Source organism: Acomys russatus, chromosome 5 (genome assembly GCF_903995435.1).
Source record: "Acomys russatus chromosome 5, mAcoRus1.1, whole genome shotgun sequence".
NCBI lineage: Eukaryota > Metazoa > Chordata > Mammalia > Rodentia > Muridae > Acomys > Acomys russatus.
In genome coordinates, this window is record NC_067141.1 from 55,897,210 (window position 1) to 55,915,832 (window position 18,623).

Sequence of the window (18,623 nt, forward strand, 5' to 3'; positions counted from 1 at the left end):
AGGGATAATTATGTTACAATTTTAAATCTTTTGTTTTTAGGGCTTGGACAGAGGATCCAAGGGCCAGATTTCCACTTTCAGCAGCTTTGTTTCAACTGTTACCCAGAAGAAAGAAGCCACTGAAAATAGAAGCTCTCCAGCCCATCTTGCTCTCCCCAACATCAGGAATGGTAATGGCCTGTGTATCTTGGCTGAAAGTATATTATAGCAGTGCACTACTTAAAATGTATATTTCAATTATTTAGCACTTCTTTGGTAAGTTTAGTTATTACAAAAAGAGAAATAAGCTATGTAAATATTTAAAATAAGAGCTTACATTATTACTTTTAGCTGGATAGTTTTAGGTGTTATCTAGAGTAAGAATAAAATAAAAAGTAGCGAATAGTAAAGTTTGAATAATATGTGTAGAATATGGTAGATATGTCAAATATACCATGTGTATCTTTATATGATACAAATTGTATCATTGGAACAAAATGCCTGAGAGAAACAACCTAAATGAACAAGAGCTTATATCTTGGTTCATGGTTTTAGAGATTTTACTTTAGGGTTACTTGGCTCTATGTTTCGGTGCCTATGGGGGGGGCACTACTTACAGTGGGGAGGGGAAGGATGTGAGACAAGAGTTGGCTGCTTTATGGCAGTTGGGAAGTCGAGAGAAAGAGGTCAGAGGGACCAGGCACAAGATAGTCCCTTTTAAGTCATTCCCCCAGTGACCTACTTTCTGCCTTACCTTCTTATAGTCCCCTTAGTATGAGCTCATGGATGTATTTAATAGACTGATGAAATTCACACCTTCACAATCCATTCACCACTCAATACTGCCACTAGCTAAGGATTAAGCCACAACACATCAGCCTCTTGTTGGGGGACACTTTATATTCTGAGCTTCTTGACAGCATATAAACATGATACAAATATTTAATATACTACCAATATTTAAACTGAAAGTTGTTAGAAAACATGATGGACAGTGTATGAAATCTAGAAATAAACTCAAAAGGAAATAGATAAAACTTATATAAAGAAAATATGAAAGGCAAAATGTTTGAATGGAAAAAACATAGAAACTTCATCCAGTTCATTTTACGTATTTAATAATTTCAACAGTTCTTTAAGAAAACTTGGCAAAAATTGTTCCATACTTGATTTATAACAATAAATGTCCAGGAGGATGTGGGAAGACCCATGCCCTTAGAGTGCCAAACATGGTATTAGATTACTCAAAAAACATAATTAGAACAACTGACAGACTTCTCAAAAAATAATTTTAAATTATAAAATACTGAAATAATATGCAGAATATTTTCAAATATGCAAAAATCAACCTAATAATTCTACTTATAGGAGTTTAGTCTAAGGAAATAACATGTGCGGAGATAGACAGAAAGGATATATACATTGTTTATAGTGGTATTCGAAATAGTCTAAGTAGTTTGGTTAACTAAATTATGTCAGTTTGAATTGTGAATACTGTGTTTCTATTAAAAAGAATGTGATAAGGATATAAAACAACCAGGGGAAAGTCCATAGTACACTGTAAAATTAAAGAAGCTATTATACAACTAAAGGTAGGTTGTAACTCCAGTGTTTTTAAGTGACATGAACCCTTTTATACTTTGAGTATATATTTTGACTCTTCTCTAGGGCTCCTCACAGTTCTGTTAATGGTTACCTTCGGGAGGGGGATTAGGTATATATCACTAGTGTTTCTTTAGGTAGCTTATTTTTTCATAGAAAACATACGTTATTTACATTTTCCTCAGTATTGCTTACCCAGTGAAAACATAAAACCGATCTTTGAAACTTGGATGCCCCTTATACTCTAGCCAAATAAAATAACTACATATGTGATAAATTATTTTTACAAAAGTTTTCTGTGCGGCAGTACATGCTAACATTAGACCTGCTGTAGAGTCTTAGAGGTTAGCACCATAGCACTTTATTTTTGGACCGCTCCCTTGAAAACATCTTCCTTCCTTTGATTTAGTTACCTCACAGACACATTACATCACATATGTCCTATCCCAGAAGATATGTGCTTTATACAGTTTGATAACAGTAAAGCAAAGCTATAATTGTAGTAGCTTTATAGAAATAGAGAAACAAAGAAAATTAGTCTAGTTAGGAGAAAAGTTATAGAAAATGACTTCTATTTAGACATATCAACTGGATACTAACATTTATTTATATAATTTAGAAATAATTTTATTGGACCCTCAGAATAGTCAAGCAAAATCTCGTATTTGTTTTCCATTGCTGCATGATGAATTGTCACAATCTAGTGCTTTAAAATAGCCCCCAGTTATTCGCTCACAGCTCTTTAGGTAAGAAGTCTATATGGATGTTGCTAGGTTCTGTACTTAGAATCCTAAAAGGCTGAGATACAGACATTGGTTGAGCTGGACTCTGCACAAATAATCTTTTCTAACCTCCTTCAAATTGGTGGCAAAATTGGCAATTGTAAGAGCGACATGCCATCACCTTTCCTGACTGTAGACATGCAGGTCCTTGCCACACACCTTCTGACTGGGTCTCAGTGATATCAAGGCTTGTTCTTTCAAGGCCAGCAACAGAGTCCTTTTATTGAATTTTTTTTTTAATGCATCCAGTATGTTCAACTTTTTGCAACCAGTGGAAGATCCACTTGTAAAGAATTTGTGTGATTGGGCTCTGCCTACCTGGATAGTCTACCCCTTTTAAGGTCACACCTACAGGTTCCAGGTTTAGGACTTTAACATGTCATTAAAAAGATACAGGGATATGGCTAAGAACAACAGAGAGCTGTAACTTTAAGAAAACTGGGATGTGTGGAGTATGTATGACAGGAAATCACAATGCAGTAGATAACAGTAATCTTTGTCAAGATTTTTTTGTTTAAGTGGCCTTTGCTTCCATTTCCAATTTCTACCTAATGTTTTCTTTTTTATCTTCTTTAATGGGTGTTCATTTTATGTACTGGTGTTTTGCCTACATGTGTGTCTGTGTACTGTGTGCATGCCTGTAGGGTTGCTTTCTTTTTTGTACAGATACCTTGATTTGTGAACTTGGCTTGTCAGCTCACATGTCTATAGGGTTTTGAGTAGACTTGTTGACTCTAAATATATACCACCTAGCCGAACTCCTCCCTATAGCCCATTTTTCTCTCACTGGAGCCAGTCTTGTAGACTCTGGACTTAGCCCCAAACTCACTCAAGTTAGGGCTTTTGCACACCTCACCCTAGCTGAGTAGGTCTTTCAGCAGACCTCTTTACCTTAACAGAACTCCTGTCTAGACATCTGGCTCTTCTGTCTGAATACCACCTTAGCTTTGGTGTGATCACATGTCACAGGTGCTACAGAAAGAACATTTTATTGAATGGGAATTAGACTAAGTCTTTATGGAGGCGTGCTTATAATTCCTTGGCTTTTTTTTTTTTTTTTTTTTTTTTTTTTTTTTTTTTTGAGAAGCCTCTCTCACTTGTCAGTAAGATTATTTCTTCAGAAGTTTAAAATTCTTAGCAGTTATAATTTTCTTCCTTTCCTGAGAGCAGGACCTTTAGCCAGGTGTTCTCTTAACAGCTTCTCTCCCATCTGGTCTCCAGGTGGTGGTAGAGAAGCCGCGGAAGGCCCACCTGGGCGCCTAACAGCTGACGGAGCCTTTCCTCCCTGTAGGCTGTCAAGTTGGCTGTCCTTTGAGAAAGCTGAGAAGGGTAGGAGGTTTTTACCTACTGTAACAGCTGCTAGAGATGATGCATCTTTAAAAAAAATGACCTAGAAGATAAGTAAAGTAGGAGCAGAGTTGTGTGGGTAACACTACATTCTTTCTTACTTTTTGTATTTTTCTTTCCCCCTTTTAGACTTTCTTAAAACATGTTTAAAACAGCACAAAACAATTAAAAGAAGACAAGCCATTCTTCTTCAAGCCTTTTGAAATATTTGTTTTGTTGGTAATTCAGGGAAGAGTGGATATGAGCTCCCGTTTACCTGGAGACCAGTGTTTCATTTCCAGCTGAGCTGATGTAATGAGTTTATTCTTAGCAGAGCCTTGGCGTGACATGAGCTTTGCAGTTCTTACTTGAGAAAAGCATCTTTGTCACTCTAAAATAGCCAAAGGAGGACAGGTGCTCTTAGCTCAGTGTGTAGGTCTGTAGGAGGGTCCTGTGGTGGGTGTGCAGTAAGGTGGTAGAGGTCCTGTTTCAGAGCAGTTTGAAGGGCAGACAGAAATAAGCAGTTTGAGGAGACCCAGGGCAGGGCTTGCTGTCTAGGGAGAGCAAAGGACATGCCACTTAAGGATACCTACCTTGGGAGTATCTCCAAGGCCTCAGATGACCCTGAACTCTAGGTTTCCTTTGAAAATGAACCACACTTGGACGGAATCTCTAAGATCTTCCCCTAAGCCAGAATAAGTGCCTTAGTTACTTTTTCTTTTCTTAGCTATTCCTGGAGAAAGTGTATCTGAAAAAAATATTGTGCTGCATTGGTTTACTTATCTTTTTTACTATTCTCTGCTCCTTACGTGTTTATGTTGGAAGGGAAGGGCTGTTGTTTTCGATCAGAGTTAACTTATGAATAGCACGTTTGTGTGATTCAAAAGTGGGTTTACCTTAAGCCATCCTAAAGAAGTGGGAGAATACTTAGCGTTTAATGTTCTTCCCAGAATTGCTACCCCACAGCAGGCAGTCTCGTACAGAGACGCAGACACCAGCTTCAGAAGTGTGCCTGCTTTTCTACTACCTTTCTGAACACATTGGGCCTCCCCGGGGCTTTGACCTCACTCCTCTACACCTTTTCTCCATATGGCTGCTGCCTACCACCTCGCAGCAGACCCTTCTGCCAGCTGAACTCAAGCAGCCAGGCTTTCCTCTCCATTCTCCTCCTTGGGACAGCTGATGAGCTTTGTAGTTTGTCTGCCTGAGACTTTTCTAGAGTTAAAAAAAAAAAGCTATAAAAATAATTAGCTTCATATGTGTCACTGTTGCATTGTTTTGTTCTATCTCCTGTATTCCATAAACATATGTATATTCTTATTTCTCTACTTAAAAGACAATGACCCCTTCGTGTACATCAACCAGCACCTTGGGTTGTTATTTTCAGTTGTTTTATTTGAGGTATCTTTCTTGGTTTTATTTTTAAAACTATATTCCATTACATTAGATCTACATATTTATTTAGACCACATTAAAATGAATGAATTGTGTCCACCCCGTTTTGCTTGTTTTAGCAGAAACAGTACCACAACAAGTAGCTTTGTCTATATTCCATTTGTTCCTCTGTAAGATATGTGTAAGATATTCCTGGAAGAGTGACTGTCAGATCAGGGCATGTGCGTATTTCTAGTTTTCTTGAGTTTTGAATCCAGGTAGCTCTAGGGTCCAGCATCCATGACCCATTTAGTCTGTACTTGGTAAATAATTTACTGAAAAAAAGAAATGAGTAGGAGACACTTCTTCTAAACTGGGCTGTTTGCCCTACTGGGCCACCAGATCCTTCTCTGGTCTTTACTTTTATAAGGCAATCTAGTATAAAGCATCTAGCTCATTAAAGCTCATCTAGCTTCTACAGAAATAACTCATATTTTTATGACGAAGTCCATAAAAGAACATTTCAGTCATGCTCACAGTTTTGCATACACTTCACTGAACTTGGTAAAAAGTCCATCTCCCAAAACCAGTGAATATGTTGCTTTATTTGGCTCTGATGGCTAAAGTTCTATGAATCATAGGGTTTTCCCCCTCTTCTTCCTTTCTCCCGCCTTCAAGCTTTATTTTTTGCTAAGTGTTCAGAAAGTACTCTTACCGACAGTGATGTAGACACCACTGTTATGACTAATCCACTCTGCTCTGTCCCTGCGTCTGCTTCATGCCAAAACTGAAGCAGTCAAAGCGGCGCAAGAACTGACCTGAGAGAGCGAGCCGTGCCGGGGGCTCACGCTGCCCGCTGACTTCCTGCAAATGCAGCATGCTCTTAACCATCCAACCCCAATAGCTGTTGTTTACCAGCCACAGAACGTGGCAGTTGGGGGTGATGATCCACAGAATGTCACCTGTACTTAGTTTTATAATATCAGTACTGTGTAAGATGGAATTTGCCAGTGTATTGATTTTTGATTTATCTTTGAGGATGCTTTGGTTTTGTTGGGGTGATATTTTTGACACATTCACAGTTTATTAACTTGTGTTTCCAAGTAGGTTTCGCTTCTGCTGCTGACTTTATTCATGGTACAAGACTGGTCAATAGTAGAAATCATACAGGCTTTATAGCTTTTCAGGCCAGGTTTGAATCCTGGCTCTGTAATGTATGAACAACCATTCTAGAAAAGTTAATTTCATTCTATTTATTTTACCATATGTAAAATGAGGTAATGAAAAGCTGTCCTTCAAATGCACAGGAATACATGAGAAGTAAACATTTAAAACATATTCAGTCCCATGCCTTAGAAAGTTCAGCAAATGTTAGTGGTGAATAAATTGTTACATGGCTCGTCTGTATATATTGTATGGTGCAGAATTGTGGAAGAGATTATGAGAGCAGACTTCCGTTACCTCAGGATACTTCATGAGCAACCCAGAGCACAATTTTTTAACTCAAATATGTCATAAATGTTGAATATAATAGTGGTTAAATTGAAGACCATGAACACAGCCATGAAGTCAAGAAGAGAGCAGTACCAGCAGGTCTCAGCGAGCCCACTCCAGCTGCACTGTTCTTCTCAGCGGTCACTGCTGTCCCCCCTCTACAGTTACCTCTGGGAGAACCCTGTGAAACAGGCAGCTTCTCAGACATCTGATGGGCAAGTGTCGGATCAGTCCTTTGATGCTGACTAGACACCTGGCTTTCCAACTGCCCAGAATACTATACACAGAAGCTGTGAGGTGGCTATCGTTAGCTCATTTAGATGGCGGAGCCAGAGAGCAATACAGCAGTGTCACCAGAAATACAGACACAGATACTCATAGCACCATTTCTTTGTTTCTCATGGTTTGAAACTGCAGGGTAAGGTGCCTTTTAAAATCTCTTACGATACATGCTTGGTAGACACTTTCTGTCTATCAGTTCCTAGATTTAAATTCCAGAAAGAGAAGACCCTTCGAGCTATCTCCTCCCTCTGCTTGTCCTTCCTCTCTATATCTCCTGTAGTTCAAAAGCCAGATGTTCTGAGCTCCTGTTTTCACTTTTCTCTTTCTCTCCCCCTCTCCCCCTTCTTAACTTTTACTATTCTATATTTGGGAAGATTTCTTTACATTCTTTAAATTCTTTCTCCCCTGTCCCTATCTCCCTTTCTCTCTATGCACCACTGTAGATTGAATATAGGATTTTGAGTATTGATGCTTATTTTTTACAAACTATTTTATTTGGGATATTGATGCCTCTGCCTCCCTTGCACCGGCCCCTTAGCTCTGCATATGAAAAAGAATGTTAGTGGGGCACAGACCCTTTTACTTCTCCTGGCTCTTTAGGGTCAGTTGAGTTCTTTTGGGGGCAGTACCAGTCTCTGTCAACAGCAAATGTGGCAAGTGCTCTCCTCTGAGCTGCTGCATTGAAACATTTCTCTATGTTAGCCACACCGTCCATCTCAGGTCTCTCCAAACTGCTACACACCTCAGGCCGCCACCACATGCCATACCATCTCTCCATGCTCTACTATTTATCTACCTCAGAGTCCTGTGCCATGCTGCCGCTCTCTGTGCTGCACAAGGCAGGATGTTCCCAGCTGGCAAAGACTATGCCTACAGGAGTCAATTACAAGCTATGGACAAACTAAAATCCTACACTTGATATTAAAACAAAAAATATTTACATAATATAACTAAGTTTACAAAGAAACCAAAACTTCCAGTACACTAGACAATCATTGCACAGAGTCTAGCAAAGTTGTCTAGACTAACCCCAAATTTCTGATTCTTCTCCTTCAGCCTCCTGCCTAGCTGGGATTATAGGCATGCTCCCCCATGCTCAGCAGTAAAGGTCCTTTCTATTGAGTATTTAATTTCTGTCTTTAGCTATTTCCTTGTCACACCATGAATATTTCTTTTACAGAACTTTCTTATGTCATGATTTTTTTTTTAATCCATCAGAAGAAAATTTAATAGGTTTTTAAGATAGGTTTCTACCCTACCTTCATTCACGGATTTTGATTAACTCAAGTTTTGTCTTTGTTTCTGTGTCTTACTTTCCACACTGAAGGCATTCAATCAGAAGCTTATATTTAGTTTTCTGCTTGTCATTTGCAATAGGGAGCCAAGTAATTGAAATCCAAAGCACAGGTAAGGGTTATTGATTTTAAGCTTTATCATAAGGTCATATGGGTGGGCTTCTGTTTAGGGAAGTCTGGTTAATTAAGATCATTATTTCTTTTGAGGCATGTCAGATTCTACAAGAAATCTGTAATCTTCTTTCGGGGTGTGAGGAGCGGGGATACCATTGCAGAGTGAAGCTGAAGTGAGTGGCTTGGAGGATGGGGATGAAGTGTTTTCTTGATCATTTTTAGCGTTTAGTAATTAGTAATTACTTTCCTTATTCTTTCTGTTCTTATCACCTGTGACATTTCCCCAGTCCAAAGGGTCTGTAGTGTTCTCTCCAAAGAATGCAAATCTCCAGATGTCTGCTGGATTGGAGGAGGGATGGGGACCCAGTGGCAAAGAGACCAGTTGGGGATTTAAGCTTGTCTTCAGTTTTCACTTTAGTTCATATTTTTTTAATCCATCAGAAATTCGGTAGAATAAGTCAAATTCTATCTCATCTTGCTTCACTGAGCCTTGGTGTGTAGCTGCCTTGGATTTTCTAAGTCATTGTTCATACATTTTTCTTTTACCTTTAAGGCTAGATAGCTGTTTGGCTTATTCTTTTTGAATCTGCACATGTATGTTATGAAAATAACAGAGAACCTTTTGTTGTAGTTTTAATAGAATTTTGAGAGAAATTAAAAATCTGCTCAGGGAGCAATAGAGACACAAGATGACAGCCACCACAGGCTCAGGAATAAAAGTCCCTCGAAATTTCCGACTGTTGGAAGAGCTGGAAGAAGGCCAGAAAGGAGTAGGTGACATCGCACTTAGCTGGAGTCTAGAGGATGATGAAGATAAAATGCTTACAAGATGGACAGGGGTGATAACTGGGCCTCTAAGAACAATTTATCAAAACCGAATATACAGCCTTAAAATAGAGTCTTGGGCCTATACCCAGAAGCACCCCCATCTGTAAAATGTGTAACAAAGGTCAGTATCAGCAATGTGAGTAGTTCAAATGAAATGGTGGTCCAAGAGCCACGGCAGTTCTGGCAAAGTGGCAAAATTCCCATAGCATCAGAGTCATCCTAAAGGAACTTGATGATGTCAGAAGAGAGCATGGAGCTGCCACAGCCTCCAGAAGGACAGTGTTACAGCAACAAGTCACCAGGGCCCTGGCTCCCCTCCCCATCCACCTAAGTCTTAATTTTCCATAGTAGTGAATTTTCTAGATATATCTGTAGACTTCAAATTACTGGAGAGGAAGCTCCACCCTGTTCTGATACGAATTTCTTGTCCGTTGGAGATCCCTAAGTTGTGCTGTGTAACATCTTCTGTCGAGAGTAACCGTTGTCTGCCTGCTTGAACCTCTGGGATCAAGAAGATGTGTTGAAATCAGATTCTTCTGGGAGCGGTGAGCACAGCTAACACAACTGTGAACAGATACATCACACAGTCACCTGCTGTTGGCACATGGCCTGGGTCTGCCTTTGCCCACTCCACCCTCCCACCACAGCTGTGTGGTGGCTCTTAGAATAGATGGGAAGGCTTCAGGTGGCAGCCGTGGGACTATGCTGGGCTTAGAGTGCTTTGGCTGCACCCTGCTTTCTTAAGTCTTCTGTGATGCCCCATCCAAGCCATCGTCCCTACTTCTCTACTCCCATCCTTGGTCAAAGCTTAGATTGTAACCTTTCCCTCCCTCTGAAATTGGCTGTGGGTGAGGAATTTAGGGCTTCCTATCTCCCTACTTTTATCAGCTTTCCCCATCCTCAACTCCCTTGTTACTCATTACTACCCAACACTTGCTGTGGCCAAAAGCCTCACATGAGATTGGAAGAACTTGGCCTCCCTCACTTAGCTCCGGCCAGGTGGTACACTTGCCACCAGCCAGGGAAGGGAGTCCCGGGTCCTCCTTGGTGGTTCTGCCTATAGAGAAAGGCCATGCAGAGAGTCCTGAGTGCACACTGTTCTGAGCTGGGTCCTTGTCCTGTAACCGCTTTGCTTTTACACATTGAAGAGGGTCGAACAGGGCTGTGTATTACCCTGGCACCAATCAGGTCTGATGTGGAGCCTGACAGCTGGACCACAAGGACCCTGTGGACTCAGGTTTCAGTATTGCTCCTCAGATCCTCAGCAGGGACCCGGAGGAGCTCTGTGTCACTGTGTTTGTAGACTGGTGGGCCTGATCTCCTGGCTCATTGTTATGTTCCCCACTCTCAAGACCACTAAATGTTAAAATGCGGATGCATACCAAAATAAAGGCAATTTGTTGTGTTGCAAAAAACAAAACAACAACAACAAAAAAACCCTGCTCAGTTGGCCATTTATCTTGAAAAGCCTCCATTTGTTCCTTCAATTCTTTAAAAAGAATTATTTATTATATATGTATGTCTACCCAAGTGTGTGCGGGTGTATGTATACATACATATATGCATGCATGCATACATGAACCATATACATGGAAGTTCCCACAGAGGCAAAAAGAGAGTATCAGATCCCCTCGAATCATCTCAGGAAGTAATGATTGCCAGATGTGGGTGCTGGGTGCCAAACCCAGGTATTCTGCAAGAGCAGCAGGGTTCCTTTAACTACTGCACCATCCCTTCAGCTCCCTTATTTGTTTCAAAGATGAGACATGAAATTCTGGGAGATGACTTGATTGTCCCAAAGTCACATTTTCTATCATCTACTTGCATTATAACAACCAACAAAACTTAGTAATTAAAACAATAACAATATTTATTTAATACATAAATATATAGTTTGGAAGGGGGTCTTTCTTCTCCTGAGCATCATCCTAGGTGTCTTGAAAAATGAGGGACCTGAAGATTTGCTGAATGTTTATGAGGTGGGGAGTCTTGGTCTGTAGATGGGCCTGAGACTAGGTGCCTTGTGGCTTCCTTGCCTTCTGTACAGTGACTGAATAATCCCAATGAGAAAGCCAAACAAAACTTGCATGGCCTTTTATAACCAACTCATGATTACACTACATTTTGTTAACAGATATTAGCAGGCTGGCCCCTAATCAAAAGGATGGCAACTAACTAGACTCCATCTTTTGATTGAAGGAATATCAAAAAAACTTATGGGCACATTTCAAACTACTGCATCTGTGGATATAATATATAGACCCAGAAAAAGAGGAAGGGTTTTTGATTCTTCCAAAACTGTCCTTAAAGCATTCTGCAGAGCAGGACTCTATACCTGAAATGAGGCTTTTAGGTGACATGTACATTTTACTTTCCTTTGTACTTAGGCTTCTCTATCACAGATCGTGATACTAATCACACTCATGAGACACTTTTTTATTCGATTGTTTTGTAAATCCTGTCCATTTTGGTTTTGAATCGTTGTTGGAACACAGTTCAAGAATGAAATCATGGGAGAATTCTGAGTGCTTGTGGAAAAAAACTCCCCCCTAAAAAAACAAGTCTAGAGTCTTGTGACCTCAGTTTGTTCAAAACATAGAACTGTTCTTGCGATATGTTTTCATTCCCTCCCAGGTGTAGGGGACAGGAGTATGTTTACTCCAGCTGTTATTCATCTGCCTCTATCTTAGTTCGGGTTTCTACTGCTGTGCAGAGACACCATGGCCACGGCAACTCTTATGAAGGAAAGCATTTAATAGGGACTGGCTTACAGTGTCAGAGATTGAGTCCATTATCACTGTGGCAGGAAGCATGGTGGCACAGAGGAAGACACGGTGCTGCTGGAGAGGTAGCTGAGAGTTCTATATCGGGATTATTTAGATCGGCAGAGAGCAGGAAAAGTGAGACACTGGGCTTGACTTGAGTATCTGAGACCCCAAAGCCCACCCCCACAGACACACTTCCTCCAACAAGGCCACACCTACTCCCAACAAGGCCACAACGCTAATCGTGCCATTCCCTATGGGCCTACGGGGGCTGTTTTCATTCAAACCATCACAGACTCTATGATGTGTGGCTTGTCTTTGTGATTGTATATTTTACTCAGGCAATTTTTTTCTTAATCCTCAAAGTATAAATTGATGCTCTGAAAAAGTTGGCTATTGCATGAGACTTTAGACCCCCTCATTTTTAGGCCCCATTCTCCCAGAGTCACACTGCCAACTAGAGCAGTAAACAGATAGCTAGAATATAAAGAATCCCAAAGTGCTGATATCTTAAACACAGAAAGGATGAGCTACTCACAGTCAAGCAGTCCATGCAGTTACACCCCAAGGTGGCCTTTCAAGTTCTCTGCAACCTTATGAATAGCCGACCATTTCATTCATTTTACATTAGAGCTGAGCTTCCAAGAGTCTCAGTGACTATCTAAGGTGAACAGTAATCCAGCAAGCAATAGGTTCAGTCTCTTATTTTCAAGGCTGGTGCTTTCCCAGTGCTTATGAAACTTAGAGTATAATATTTTGCAGTTGTGTATTAAAAGCAGAACCTCTTTGTGTGTCAGTACTTCATTGTCAGCAGCACATAGACCTAGGTCCCTTCTCTTGAACACACAATATACATAAACTTGTTTATCTCTGAGCTACTGTTGCTGGGTGTTTGGCTATGCAGGAGCAGTCTTTAGATAACCAACAAAAATGTCAGTTTTCAACCCATAAATAGTGAGATGGCAAAATTTTGCAAATACACCCTTATAATAACTGTATTACAATCCACACACATTTTAATATACTACCAACCCTCATCATGGTTGTATTCTTCCATTGGCTTCAAGTGTTTTACTTAATGTTTCTTGGCAACCAAGTAAAACTGGCAGTTTATTAAAAGGAAGGAAAAATGATTACTGCTTATCAATTTAGCACTGAGTGTTCTCAAGTATTGGCTGAATGAAACCTAAATGGCAGGTTTTCACAGATGTATTTTTGCTTTCTTTACTATACTACAATATCTTCATATATTTCAGAGTTTCATATGTCAGAATGAAAATTTTTCTCCTGTTTATAATATCAAAACGAAGTTTAATTAATCACCATGGTTATTGGTTTTCTCTTTTGAATTGAATGTTAATGAAAACCATCTGTGAGGAAAGGCAGAAGACCTATCTCTGGAAACAATGCCCTGATATTTAGGGACATGAGAGCAGCTGTGAGCTGTTATTTTTCATCCCTTAATAGCTGAATGTCACATCCTGTAATTTGGCTTCCATTCACTGATATGAGCAAGGGATTCAGCTCTTCTTTCAGACGTGGAGTTCATTAACATGCATGTTAACATCTGCAGTTTCCTCCAGTCAAGTTAGCTTTGGAACTAAAAATAGAGCCTGCTGTTGGCCTCTGGTGCTACTTCCCTGGATGGTCCTCCTGGTCTTGGTGTGACTGTCTCTTATATAAGACCCTCCCCACTCTCAGGCTCTGCCAGAATCAAGTTCTCTTACTAACTCGAATTTCACTGTTCTTCCACCTCAGCATGGTATTAATAAAAGTGAGTGGGTATAAAAATGTGCACTCATATAGGCTTAGTTTGTGAATAAGTTGATTTATATTTGAATGCGTCTGTTTGTGTTTAATAGTGGGTGTTTATAGCCAGGTTGGGAAAAGTGTGTGGGGAGGGATAGGAAAGGGTAGTGAAGACTGAGAAAAACGGGAAAAGCCACAGAAGATCATCGTAACAAGACTGGAGTTTATTTCTTTTCTGCTGCAATGCCCCTCCCTATTAATAAAATTTTCTAAACATAAGAAATCATTTCTGGAAATATTTAATTTTACTTGCTAATAAATCAAGGCTTTATCAAATCTTTGTTTACAGTACAAACTTCTAGATCCTTAATATTTAGATACTTAGTACGAGGAATAAAATAATGATGGAAACAAATGTAATGATCTCTATTGTGTGTTTTCATCATCACTGTCTTCTCACCTCACGTCTCTGGATAGTCTATCACAGTGGGAGCCCTAGACAACAGTGTCAGCATCACCTGAGAGCAGCTAGAGTCAGTCTCTTATCCCCTACCCCCACCTGCTTTACCACAGATCACCACAGACTCTAAGGAGGGCTCAGCCATCAGAGTTCCACACTTAGTAAAGGTCAAAAGCCACACTCTCTGGACTATGAAAAATTGAAAATTCTACTATCTTCCAATAGAAAAGTTTATTATAAAATACCACGTTACTTGGCTTTTTGTACCTGGGACAAATTTCCTTAGGAAATCAACCTAAAGGGAGGGAAGATTTATTTCAAGTCCCTGACTCAGTTGATTCTCTGGTAGCCCCATTATACATGGGGCAAACTCAGAACAGTAGAGTTGTTCACTTCATGGCAGGTGGAAACAGAGCGAGTCTGAGGATAAGCTACATCATCCGAAGGCACACTTCCAGGAAGTAACAACTGGTGGCTTGAATGATAGAGTTGAATGTTTGGTCACCAGGCAGTGGCACTGTTTGAAAGGATTAGGAGCTGTGGCATTGTTGCAGGAAGTGCATCAATGGAGGTGGGCCAGTGATGTCTCTTCCTGCTGCCCACAGACAGGAATGTAGAAGCTCTATCTCCAGCACCACGTTTGCCTGCACACTGCCATGCTCCCACCGTGATAATGGACACAGCCTCTAACACTAAGCAAGCCCCAGTTAAATACTTGCTTTTTATAAGAGTTTCTGTGGTGTTGGTGTCTCCTCACAGCACTCGAACACTGACTAAAACAGTAAACTGGCCTCACCTCCTAATAGCTTGCCGGTGATGACATCAGCACCCTGATGATGACTTACTGTTTACTGAAGTGTTTACATATACTTCAGTAAAGAAAAACACAGTAAAAGAGATTTAGATTGCAAGTTTCCTAATTATAAAAATATAAATTACTCAAGGGAAAAGTAGATAAGATTACCTAATGCAGTGATGAAAGAAATTTCTGTTTGCTAGACTAAAAACTAAGCGGCAGGTGCCATATTCTGTGAAGCAGCAGAAACAGCAGTTTTCATTCTCCCTCAATTCACTATGTAAAACATAGGTTAACTGTGTATCAATGTTTAATTAAAGTCATGAACATACTTTACAATAAAATTAACTGATAAAATGGCCACTTAAACCCCTAAAAATAATCAAAACAAATAACCAAAAATATAAGTTCTCCCTGGTATTAGCTGCTTGGCAGGCAGTATCAGGAGAAGGAAACAAAGTTATTTGCTAGACCCTGGAATAAAAGAGTTTCAAAATAAGCTCAGAAGGCTCTAGAACAAAAGTCGAAGCTGGAAGGGTTTTTGTCAAGAGCAGATGAAGGTAGAGGCCCCGTGCTGAGACCTTAAGGAAGCAATAAGATCCCTGAGAATTCTCAGGTAGCGATAGCCCCTCCTGTCCCAGGACATCCCACATTGACCACCATAGCCCCTCCTGTCCCAGGACACCCCACATTGACCACCATAGCAAATGAAAAAAAAAAATAGTGCCTGAGTGCAAGTGGCAGGGGAGCTATGGGTCCTGCAGATCTCGGAAGACAAGCTTCCACTTGTTTGGACTTACACAAAAACAGCAAAGGACTGAGGTGTACTTGGCTCTGAGAGCTCAAAAATAACATTTTCAAGTAAAATTTAACACTGGAAAGGATCAGTGCTAAATTCTGTACATTTCAATTACAACTTTTTATTAAAATAAGGAACTAAGGAACAGCCATGAAGACCATGAAAACACAAAAAATGCATGTCGTCAATAAGAAAATAAGATCTCAAATGCATGTAACTACTTCAAGAAAATGAAAGAACAAATACAGGTTAGAACAAAACTCAAAAATAAGAGGACAGAGGGAAATAAGATCTTAACTTATTGTTGGACAGTGATAAGAAAATGCTAGACTTACAAATTATAAGGGCATATATAAGTGATTTGCATATTTTAAAAAGCATTAATAGTTTCACTGAAATATTTCTTGAAAAACATTTTAAAAAGAGAGAAAGAACTATTCATAAAATTCATTGATCATTGGGTTTGGGGAGAAATGGGGATAGGCAGCAGCTCTAAATTCATATCAGTTGCTGTCAAATAGCTGTTAAAGGTCTGAATTTATGGAAGACATGGCCAAATGGCTGTTAGAAATGAAGAGCCGGGGGAGTGCCCTTCACTGGCTGTGATGCATGATCCCAAAGTGAACACATTATACGATACTTTGTTTTCTGTTCATGTTGAATTCCCCTGATATTTACTAATTTGGAAAAGCTTTGATTCATTCCATGAAATGTTCTCTTGCACTTCACAGTGAGAGACCTACCACCAATTTGTCTTGATGTTAGACAAAAACAGCGCACGTCTATGGATTCATTACCATCGGAAGTGAAGGCCCCAGCTCTTCCAGAACCTACCCTTCCCAGCCAGCCCAAAACTGTGAAAGACTTTGAGTAAGTCCCAATTCACTCTTCTGTGTAGACTGATACCATCTGCATGGCAGTGCTTTACAGTGCTGTGCCTGAAAAGTTAGCTGAACTATTTGGTTGGTTGGTGTTTTTGAGACAGGATTTCTCTGTGTAGCCTTGGCTGTCCTTGACTCACTTTGTAGACCAGGCTAGCCTTGAACTCACAGAGATCCGCCTACTTCTGCCTCCCAAGTGCTGGGATTAAAGGCATGTGCCGCCACCACCCGGCAGATTCTTAGTAAGATATTAGACAAAATGAAGACACAAAAGAAAGATATCTCAAGTTGAAGATACAAACAGTGTGAGTAATGCACAGTGGACATGTTGTAGAAAAGAGAGTAAAAGCACCAGGAGAAGCTGAGTCAAAGCTGGCCCCCAGAGGTCGCAATTAAACAATCAACTCTACCGTTAAAACACACACACACAGGAATTCATCTGCTGTGTAGCCATAATATAAGGCTGTGTCACCACTCAGAAAATTAAAATGCATAGCTTGAAGCACTAAAGTGGGAGTGAGAAAGTAGAGGCGCTGGACTGTGAAGGAAAAGGAAAGGGTGAGAGCGGCTCATGTTAGGTGAAGGTTTTTTAACTGGACATGGTAGAGCACACCAGTCGTCCTAGCACTTAGGAGACTGAGGCAGGAGCAACAGCCAAGTTTGAAGCCAACGTGGGCTACAGAACAATACTCTCTTAGGGGAAAAAAAAAACTAAAAAAAAAAAGAGGGGTAAATGGAAACATTGTAGCTGAATAATAGTTTAATGTAATTAAGAACTACACATTTATATGCTGTCTTTGTATCAACTACAACAGATTTACAAAGTTTTCAGTGTTAAAATTATATATTCAGCATGACATTCATTTTTTAAAAGAAATGCTGTTTATCTGAATGAATTTTCTCTCCACTTAATGGTTAATATGATTTTGCTTGTTTCTTAGGGAAGATTTGGAAAAGGCTGAGTCAACAGGAAATTGGAAAACAGTGCATGCTTTTTATGTAACAACATTTGATTCCTTCCCAGAATTAAATGCTGCATTTAAGGTAATAAATAATATATAATAATACTTTTCATTCATTATTTTAAATAAATGAGATTCCATTTTATAGCCAATATTGACTTAAACAGTATATGCATTTTTAAATTATCAAAATATTGTTTTTGATTTAGTAAATATTTCACTATTATTAATGTTTGATTTCTTTCAACTTTAAAAAGTTATTAAAGCCATTATTAACATTCATTTTTATTTTCAATAATTGCCTTAATACTTGGTTTTTGCTAATCAGACAATAAGATTAGTGGAAATTATAAAAAATGTATAATTCAGATATTATTAGGACTACTCCATGAAATGTTAAACATATTTAATTCTTTAATTGAATTTTCAGAAAGATGCCACAGCCTCATTTAATACTATTGAGGACTCTGGGGTTAATGCTCCTTTGGTGAATGCTGTATTTGATGCCTTACTTAATACGGTAAGTATTGTTTGTGAACATATTTCAGTAGTATAATTCTTTGTCTCTTCTTTATTTCATCTTTTGTTTTAATTTAAAAAATTTTTTAATTTATGTGTATGTTTGTGTGGATGTGTGCTGTACATATACGGGTGCCTACAGAGGCCAGAAGAGGGCACCTAATCCCCTGGATGGTGATTGTGAGCTTCCTGTATGGAGCTGGGAACTGAATTCAGGTCTTCTGGAAGAACAGCAAGTGCCCCTGATCACTTTATGCACTTGACCATCTCTCCAGTTCCTCTACTTCAAATGCAGCCATTTTGTAACATAATTGCACTAGAATATCTGATATAATTTTATGATAAATAGAATTGGAATTTTCAGAAAGTTAGGTCATTCTTTTTCTAATTATTTGAGACTTAAATGGAAATTACTTCTCTATCTAATCTATATTTAGAAAGAATTCCTTAAATCCTGCTTCACTTACTCAGGAAGAGTGACTTGAGGGATTCTCAGATTTAATTCTGAATCACTTCTAGGAAGTGCTCATTAACACAGTTTTGGAGTGAGTAGGTCTTCAGTAGAAATCAAGAGTCCATAGCAGCTTTATTTGTAATAGCCAGAATCTGGAAATAA

At 39.4% G+C, this 18,623-nt stretch overlaps 1 protein-coding gene and 1 pseudogene across 3 annotated transcripts in view; both read left to right on the plus strand.

Annotated features, from left to right (window-relative positions):
* Hectd2 (HECT domain E3 ubiquitin protein ligase 2) overlaps positions 1–18,623 on the plus strand; it is a 61,455-nt gene that overhangs the window by 13,787 nt on the left and 29,045 nt on the right. For all 3 annotated transcript variants that reach the window (XR_007830658.1, XM_051146376.1, XM_051146377.1), the window contains exons 2-5: positions 41–170; positions 16,377–16,515; positions 17,468–17,570; positions 17,919–18,008. Coding sequence is in view for 2 of the 3 variants with exons in the window: in XM_051146376.1 (XP_051002333.1) it covers positions 41–170; positions 16,377–16,515; positions 17,468–17,570; positions 17,919–18,008 (462 nt within the window). In the remaining variant the exon portion in view is untranslated. The remainder of the gene's footprint in view (positions 1–40; positions 171–16,376; positions 16,516–17,467; positions 17,571–17,918; positions 18,009–18,623) is intronic.
* LOC127190142 (ubiquitin-conjugating enzyme E2 variant 1-like) lies at positions 8,870–9,407 on the plus strand (annotated as a pseudogene).